This window comes from Podarcis raffonei, chromosome 5 (genome assembly GCF_027172205.1).
Source record: "Podarcis raffonei isolate rPodRaf1 chromosome 5, rPodRaf1.pri, whole genome shotgun sequence".
Taxonomy (NCBI): Eukaryota; Metazoa; Chordata; class Lepidosauria; order Squamata; family Lacertidae; genus Podarcis; species Podarcis raffonei.
Genome location: NC_070606.1, coordinates 44,449,479 through 44,459,178, shown reverse-complemented (window position 1 = coordinate 44,459,178; position 9,700 = coordinate 44,449,479). Strand labels below are relative to the sequence as shown.

General features: G+C 41.3%; 1 protein-coding gene across 1 annotated transcript; it reads left to right on the top strand.

Moving 5' to 3' along the window:
• The first annotated feature begins 1,168 nt into the window (after positions 1 to 1,168).
• On the top strand, positions 1,169 to 9,145 carry NPS (neuropeptide S). Its single transcript, XM_053387448.1, has 3 exons — positions 1,169 to 1,271; positions 1,386 to 1,467; positions 7,797 to 9,145. The coding sequence occupies exons 1-3, from the start codon at positions 1,264 to 1,266 to the stop codon at positions 7,974 to 7,976; spliced, it is 270 nt and encodes an 89-aa protein (XP_053243423.1). The 5' UTR covers positions 1,169 to 1,263; the 3' UTR covers positions 7,977 to 9,145.
• The last annotated feature ends 555 nt before the right edge of the window (positions 9,146 to 9,700 follow it).

Here is a 9,700-nt window from a genome sequence, read left to right as displayed (position 1 = left end):
ACTATCCAACCATCTCGTCCTCTGTCGTCCCCTTCTCCTTGTGCCCTCCATCTTTCCCAACATCAGGGTCTTTTCCAGGGAGTCTTCTCTTCTCATGAGGTGGCCAAAGTACTGGAGTCTCAGCTTCAGGATCTGTCCTTCCAGTGAGCACTCAGGGCTGATTTCCTTAAGAATGGATAGGTTTGATCTTCTTGCAGTCCACGGGACTCTCAAGAGTCTCCTCCAGCACCATAATTCAAAAGCATCAATTCTTCGGCGATCAGCCTTCTTTATGGTCCAGCTCTCACTTCCATACATCACTACTGGGGAAACCATAGCTTTTACTATACGGACCTTTGTTGGCAAGGTGATGTCTCTACTTTTTAAGATGCTGTCTAGGTGACTATGTGTGTAACGGCAAATTCTGTGCCAATGAAGCCAAGCATCAAAATGCCTCTCCCTCCCTTGACTCGTTTGACGCTGCAACCTGTGAGCATCTTCTGTGGCCAGGCCAGGGTGAAATAGGGTTGGTGTGTGTGTGTGCACACACATGGCAAGGCTGGGAGAGGCCCCTGGGATGAACCTGGAATCTTTTGCATGTAAGGTGGGTGCTCTGTCACTGAGCTACAGGCTTCCATCCACATCTGTGAGAGTGCCATTGCTGTAGGATTACCTCAGATTGGTCCATGACACACCTGCTAAGCTGACCATCTAAGATCTGACCAGATTTAGTCCCGTTCCTATTAAAAATTGTGCACTAGGGAAGTAGGCAAAGTGCTGTGCAAATATCATGTACAAATTTTAAAAATACAAATCAACCCTGGAATAAAAATTCTTTAAAATATTCTTGCTTAATAAATTGGTGTGGGGATTCTCCCTCCCCCTTTCCCTCCCAAGCCCTATATACAACACCTTTATACAACAGTACACCTTTATAAAACAGTGTAGACATTGGACAATTTGTCCCACAGAGACAAAGGCCAGGTGTGAATGATTTTAAATGCCTCGTTAAAATGCCATGCTTTTAATGGCAATGTTGTCAGTTTAGTCACTTGGTATCTCCATGCTGGGAATGAAGCTGCCTCCTTGCATCTCCCCACTCCCATTTAACAAGAATAAAGGCCAACCGGTGACCAATTAGTCAGACTTAAATGCGATTTGGTGACATTTTTGCTCCTGAACCTTTGGTATAAAATGGTTGTTTAGGAGTAAGATAAGGGGAGTGCTTATACAGCTGTGGATTTCTACTTGCAGCTGAAAGTTTCATAAAATAGAATAGAAGAAATGATCAGGTAAATATATCAGATATATGTTTGGGGGAAATTATAGCATCATGTATAAAATGCCATTTGTCTTCTGAACGGGTGTTAAACTAATTTGTGGTGGTTTTTCCATTTTTTATCCAGTCTCCTCAGGCTAAATGTTCTATTAATTCTCTGGATCTCGGCAATGCAGATGTGGAGATGTTACCCTCTTGTCCCTTCTACGGTAAGCAATAAACCTTACTTAGCTAGAGATATACTATGTAATTAATTTTTAAAATATCATATAAAACTCCTTTAAGCACCAACATTATTAAACATACTCAACTTAATTCTGTCAAATGCCCTTTATAGAAGTCTAGTTATAGCATTACATAGGACCTGTTCTGTTAAGCATTTTTGTGCATCTACAAAAGCTGTAACAACCTTCCACTTATTGATTTCCATGAATCCAGACTTTAGTCACTTTATGTGAGGGATGCTGTTCCAGTGATTGAAGCATGAAACTGAGAATTAATGTGTTCGATGCTATAAACTTGATTTAGTATGGCTTCTTCTCCACCCCACCCAATCACTTTTCTCCTATATATCTAGCAGCACAATCTGACTTATATTTATTTATTAAGTAGTAAGTCTCCTTGGATTCCATGGGACTTTCCCCCAGATCAGTGTGTGTAGGACCTGTATAGGATTGCACTACTTATATCTTTATTAACTTAAAACACTTATTCTGTGATGGAGACCTGATAGATTTGAAGAAAACAGAATGGTTTTAATGTTTGGGGTGGGGTGGGGAATCACATTTTAACAAAGGAGCACAGTACTAATATTTTCTGAAAGTTAAGGCTGTATCTAACAGCGGAAAGACTCTACTTGGTTAAGAAGAGAGAGTGCTAAACCAATTATTTCTCAAAGCTTAAGATGCACAGGTGCAAAACTCATTTAGCAGATATTTGAATAATAATGCAAAGCATCCCACTCATGATTCCTGGGAACTAGTTTACCTCACACAGAACAACAATGTGCAGCACCTTTAGCATACTCCCCCCCCCCCCCAGCATCTAAGGATTCTTGGCGGGTGTGTGTGTGCTTTGAATATGCTTTAAATGTGTTGTTTTACATTCAAAACTAATAGTACAGTCTCAGTGTTAGACAAAATATTGTTGGAGGGTGGGGAAATCACTTCCATACATGTGGGCAGCTGCTCCATTATTTGTAATAATAAAAACATTTATTATTATTTTTTGTTATTCCACACCTGAGCCTTTAAAAAATATCTCATTAAAACACCGCAACATTCCGATAGGAAACTAAAGATGATATTTCAGCACTTGCTTAATTCTGGGAATTCATTCTCAAAAGCTTCACTGGGATTATTTATGACTTTGGGGAAACGGTGTATTTAATATTGCACGCTGTGTCGTGCAATTTATATTTTATATTCTCCACAACTCTCTGAAGGAACAGCGAGAGACTTTCCTGGGGTTGTGAAGAGATCTGAATCAGGGTTCCCATACCAAATGGACTGCATTAAAAGGTTCCCTACCCTGGAAGGAAAGTCTTAGACTGATAGAAGAACTCCTTCAGAAAAGGCTCTGTCGGTCAGATGAAGGGAATGGTTGGATACAAGCCATTGTATCCATCTCCCTACAACTGAGAGCCTTTTTGCTGGTGCTGGTTTTCTAGTATAAATCACCACTCAGCTGCTATTAGCTGAACAGAAGAAAACATAAATGCAGTTGGATTGGACCTATAGTGAACAGCAGCTCTGGGAAATGAGTTGTATTGGGGAATTAGGCTGGCAAAGCAATTTGGGTCTTTACTCCCATCAAAACTGCCCCTTCAACATCTGCTTTTGGAAAAGGACGAAGACATTAGTAGATCCAGGCACACACATTGCACCACACCATGTGTAGTTTTGCCAGGGCTCCAATGAGACTCAGTTTCAAGTAAAGGTGTTGATACCTTCTAGTCACATTGCTTTTGAAGGGGATGTGTGTGAGCATCTCCTTCCATACTATGGTCACATCCACACCATACTGCTAAAACCTTTCCTACACTAATTTAACACCTATGACAATTTCCAGCAAAGAGTCCTGGGAACTGCAGTTTGTTAACAGAGCTGGCAATTGTAGCTCTGTGAGGGCTTTCCTATCAACTCTCAGCATCCTTAACAAACTACAGTTTCCAGGATTCTTTGGGGAAAGTCATGGCTGTTAAAGTGGTACAAAAGTGATTTCAACATAATTGCAACTTGCCATGTATTTTTTTAAAGCGTGACTAGGGGTGGGGTGGGATACGCTGTCCTCGCTCCCATCCCAAAACATGGCAGCAGATGCTCTGACTTGTATGTAAGGGGGAGATTTTTATTAAAGCAGGAGAATGGTACAGACTTGGCAACAGAAAAAGAGTAAATACAGCCCACAAGGCAGAACAGCCTGATCTAGAAGAAAGGGCTATGATTCACGGGTCCAGAATCAGTGACAAACTTTTAAGCCAAGGTGGGGTGTGAATCTCTATTCCAGTGGGAATGTCTAGCCTGCAAGTGGGCACTACGTCTAGGTGGATGGGACTCCTCCCTTTCTAAGAGGCATTGCCTTGTCCTGGGAGAGAGCACCAGACCCCTCCGAATCATGCTTGGCTACCCCAGGTAGTGACTCATTTTCCTTCCCATAATCTGACAGTGCTCTCTTCCCCAAAGGGTTTCCAGGAGACCCACAAGGTAGGCATCACCCCAGGAGTCATAAGGAACATCTGCAGCATGTGGCACAACCAAAAGGGCTTCCTTTTGTTGTAGTCACTGGCATCCTTAAGATCCATAAGTAAATTCATGGAATGAAACAGATTGTGTGGATTTGCAATACCTACCGGGCAGGAGGGAACAGCATCACAGCCAGCTGTAGAGTAAGACCATGAGCAACTGCATTCATTAGCACCAGAGGGTCCCCTTGTGCCCAATCCTCACGTACAAGACGCAGTTTATCTCCAAACACACCGTGCGCTGAAAGATCCTGCTGCTCCTAAGTTTCTTTGGACCAAAGCCAAATGACAAGTGAGATAAATTAATTTTCTGTGAATCAAAAGAAATTACCACTGAAAAAGCAGATATATTGTCCAGGATGATCATCGATGCTTTGTAATAGTCAATTAGACTGTAGTTTTATTACAGTAATTAAGTCCCATGTTTCTGTATATCCCACAGCTGTAAGAATATCTTGTAGAATTCTTCATTCTCCACTTTTCTTCTTCTAGCTATGTGTAATATTGTCAGGAAACCACCACCTGTGGGAATTTGGTCACTCCTTTTACACTGGGTCATATGTAATCTGACTGAAGCTTCCTCCACTAAACTTTACTATAGTGTTACAGTGCTGCTTCCAGTACCTTCTCCTCCCAAGTTGTGGCATGCCTCTGAAAAATGGCTTAGGAGGAAGGAAGACCCACGACACCTTAGTGGTCCAGCACACACTTTGCTTGCAAAAGATCCCAGGTTCAAGTTCTAGCATCTCCAGGAAGACATTTAAAATGGCTATATATATGCAAATAGCACCCGTGGAGCAGGGATCTGATCATTAGCAGCATCTCAGCAGGTATGGGGAAGGAATGTAACCATTTCCTCCCCAGCTCCTATCCTGGGGAAACTTCATCCTCTGAAGTTGCTATTTGCATAAGGAGGAAATGCCCCATTGGCACCAATGCAAATACACATTTAATCTTGCAACTAGTTTGGCCTTGAAACTGTGCAGTGTCATTGCCAGTCAGTAAAGCAGCAAACACTGGGCAGGATGGACAAATGGTCCACGTTTGTAACTCCACCAAACTTGGGAGTGTTCATTTCAGTGCCCATTGAACTTCTTCCTGTTCAGACAAGTAATATAAACTGTATATAGGTGGGTATCACAGAGCTTGAGTCTAGAGCATGTAACTAGAAAAGTTAGCTTTATCGTTAAAACAAATGAAGACAAGCTTTTGAGGAAATGAAATGAGTAAAAATGCTTCTAAATGATATAATCCATCTCTGCATCGATGGTGGTTTTTACAGAGCCAGCACTAAAACATTAATTGCAAGGATAAATTGGATCCAACTTGGGACAGATAGCATCTTTCAATATGGGTGTTCTCCATCTCTCACACACACCTTTTATGGAATTACCAGGGCCATTTCTGGATTTATAGACAACCTGAGAATCAAAATGGATGTAACAGTGCAATCCTATACATTCAAAAGTAAGACTCAATGAATTCAAAGGGACTTAGCTACCAAATTTAACTCCCAACTGGGGGTCAGTGGGCCTCAATGAAGTGGTGGAACCCTGCTACATCCAAAGTCCTGCTGCTCAAACTGGCCAGGGCAGATGATGAACACAGCCCCCCCCCTAATTTTTCTGCTGTGCCAACTCTAGTCAGTACAGCAGAAGCCAGAGGTAGTCTGTTAACAGCCAATTCTGCCCGGGGGGGGGGGGGAGAGCAGGGGGGCTCAATCATGTAGCGTCTGGCACATCCTAACCCTCCACCTTCAACAGGTGGGAGTTAGATTTGCTCTGCGCTTATATTTATAGAGCTGTAAATTAAAAGTACTTTCATATTACAATTATGCAATCACCTTTTAATTAATAAAATGCATTGCCTGTATAAGTGGGACCCATTAGTCTGCCCCTTGTATTGAATTTCAATTAAATATCAATAAGCTTCTGTTTCTGTGCAATAATTATGAGGTTTGTTGTTGGGTGGTTTTTTTTGGCCAGGATATTGATTAGTGGTCATCCATTTTTAATAGCATTCTTAATGGATCTCATTGCGAGAATATGAATCATTAAATGCATTCATTGTTTCATTACGCACACGCACACACCATATTCATTGTCTATTTGCCTTTAAAATGTATTATAAAATATTCCAAACCCTGTGTGGTTATTATTACACCTCTGGAAATTCAAGAGCTTTTGCATTAAGCATGTTGTAAGTGTTGGGTATTTCTGGAAAGCGAGGAAAGCCCACAGATGGTTTGGCCAGTATCCCTTGAGATTTTTAGCTCTATGATTAGAAAACTCCAGGATTGGGGGTGGGGAACCCCAGGACCCTATTGGGGGTACAACTTAATTTTTAACCCATGAGTCCAAAATTAGATCTATCTAGTCCAGCCCCAGCCCCAGGCAGCTCATGCTTCTCAGCTAAAACGAAGTCATCAGGCCGGGCTTAGGCACTCAGCATCCTTGGCCAGCTGCAGGACCCCACTGCCTCGGCCCACTAATGATGCCAGCCTACCTCCTTTAGATGATTTTACTAGTCCTGTCCTTTGGGTAGCACTGGGTGACTGAACCTAGAATCCACTTAAATTTCCAACATTGCCTGCAACACAGTGTTGCTCTGGGACATCGTAGGAAATTTAAATAGTGGCAAGACAGAAAATGGAAAGGTCTGCCGGTCAGAGTATTTAAATTTCCTCCCCACAGCTTGGCACTTTGCCGAGCTGTGCTGCTTTGGGGCTCATTGAGTCTCCCATCAGTACCTGTCACTGGCAGCTGCATTGCCACAAATCTCCCATGTCCTACCTTGCCATGAGAGCCACTGTTTCCGTTTTCCACATGCTGGTTTTGAGGAGGGGCCAGATTGTGTGAACTATGTGATAGGGCAAGGACTCAAGCATGGGGCCAACAGTCTATCAGGTCAGGCCCTATCCACTGGTCCCATGGCTTGGAAGGGCCACTTACCAGCCTCACCTGACCATGACACCATTCACTGGCTATGGTGTGGACAGCAGTGCCACTTTTGAATGGAAGCTTAGCTGCCATTCACAAGTGCTGCCACGCATTCATTGCTGAAGCATGTCTGAGGGCCTGGCCAGCTAAGGTGAATAGCATCTTAACCCTCAAAGCTGTGGTGGACAAAGCATATGGCTGCCTTTAAAGGGAGAAGACCCAGGTTCCAAGCCCTGGTCAGCAATTTCACAGGGCACAAGAAGTTGCAATTTGTCAGCCTACCTGAGTTCAAAGGGTGCTAGTAAGGATTACATGTCAAAATGGTGTTATTGTGTGTCTCCCTGAGCCCTTAAGACAAGGTTGGGGAAAGATAATACCTCAAAGCCTCATTAAAAAGCATCAGCCGTGCACTCTGAAGCTTTGACTATATAAAGGTATTTTTTTCCCTGTCAGCACGTACGGTTAGATGATTAGTCACGCACACAAAAATCAGCGACAGGAAAAGTAGCCCTATCTTAAAAGAAAGCCAGAACAATAGAACATCATTAATGATACAGTAAAATGGCTTGCTTCTGAACACAGGCTACAATACTAACAATTCTTCCAGGTAAGCTGTGCTTTCATATCCATGGACCTTATGAAAACCTGACATTCTATACCCTTAATCTACAGCTAATACAAATTCATCCATGTCTTTTTAAGTCTAAATGAGTTTGTGTGTATACATACATATGTGCACCTGTCACAAGCATATAAATCCATAACATGGCTTTTCCTTATCTGTTATTTTTTTAAAAAAAACAGACAAACAAACTAAAATCTTCAGAGCAATAATCCTTTTTCTTTGAATTGCCAGCTGTCTGGGAACTCTGATTACTGTCTCCTCCTGCTCAATAGTTGCCTAGCCAAGGTGGATGGGTCCGAAGAACTAGCATTGTTAAAGCCTTTTCTGGAGAAGTCGTATATTAAGAGGTCCTTTCGGAATGGGGTTGGCTCAGGAATTAAAAAAAATTCCTATCAAAGAGCCAAGTCATAAGCAAGTGCTGGAGGAAATACATACAAATCAGAATGTATAAAGTTAAACTGGATGTGCTTTAAAATTGTTTGTACTGCATTTTTAGATGGGGAATGGAGCCAACAGAGACAAATGTATCAGCGTGTTCATAATGTAAACAGATGTTTATTTGAAATGGTACAAGCAAAGTGAAGCAAATGTGATTGTTCAAAGGCATTTCTTTAAAAAAAAATAACAGCATACATTTTTGCATTGATATAAAAAGTGTTTTTGGTTTCAATCCACCTGTTAACAGATGTCTTAACACAAATATGGGCCTTGTGTTTTGTTATGAACCATTTGGAACCTGTTGTGAAGAAACCAATTTAATAATCTGAATGTGCTCATCTCTAGTACACAGAAGCGCTATTTTGTAATTTTGCTGACACAGTACTCATTTACATGAAACCATTTTAGTACAATCTCATTCATAGAAAGCACTAGGTATATGGATAAATGGAAGTTGCATGGAACAGAAAGCCAAACTCAATTTGCAGGGGTGTCAGGAAACCAGGCGTTCCTCAATACAGGTTCTACAAGAAAGTGTTTTGAACTATATTTTGGACAAGTTAAGTTTTTATTCCCAGTATTGACGCCAGTGAAAGTAGATTAATGTGCATGACATATCCTTCCCCTAATCATTATATAGATTATCCTCTATTTACAAAATCATATATTCAGATGAGCCAACTATCAACTAATGGGTGTGCTACAACAGAAACTAGACTAGTTTCCTCTTTATGTCTCTGCGTTTATTCCTCTGCTGTACAAAAATAGACCTGGTTAGCTGTGCAGTCTCAAAACATTGTAGATTTTGTCAACAAGAAAAGGTCATCTGCTGAGTTACATTATTTGTGTGACTTTTACCTTGTGGCCATTTCCTCAGAGAAGTGATGTAAGAATTTCTGCATGTTGGCATAAAGATGTTATGAAGGCATTCGATTAGCTGCATTCTGAAAGCAAAGCAAACATATTAATCATTGTATGAGGTAAATTCAAAACTTCCATTTAAGCTTTTCAACAGTAATAATTACATTTGTAAAAGCAGATGTAAAATCTGAATAATAAATTTGAGTTGTCTTAAGTGCATAAAAAGAAACAGCATCATCTATCATTGTTTTCATATGAATAAAAACTGTGTACAAGCTGAAGGGTGGACATTTTTTGTGGCACAAATTGTCAACAAGAGTTGGAGATTTCTGATTTATCTGAAGCCACTTGGGAGGAGCATCTTTGGTATTTTTTAGAATGCAGACTTCCTTCCAATGCAGGTGTTCCCAAACTGGTCCATGGACCACCAAAGATCTGTGAGCTTCATTCACGTGGTAAGAGGGGTGTCCATAAAACTATAATTTAAAAAATCATTAGGATGTAGCACAGCACATTAAAATAGCTACATCAGGCATTGTGGTCCACCAAGACCCTCAACAAATTTCAAGTGGTCCATGGGGGGGGGGGAGTGTGGGCACTCCAACTCTAACCTATGTTAGCCAGAATTATGTACAGTGCATCAAACAATACTACCAACAAAAAAAAACACACAATAATGTTGTTCCTTTGCTCCCAGATCTTTGGATACCAGTGGTTGGGAAGTACAATATACTGGTAGCTTAGAAGTACATACACTACTAAGAGCCTTTTTATGTATGGAGAATCCCCATGTCAGCAGGGGAACAGTGCTAATTCAAACTTTGGGGGGGGGTAGG

Bases quoted from the DNA above. Each gene is read 5' to 3' on its own strand.
- NPS (XM_053387448.1), top strand. The intron at 1,468-7,796 runs GTAAGCAATAAA...TTGAATTGCCAG, and splicing joins ACCCTCTTGTCCCTTCTACG to CTGTCTGGGAACTCTGATTA.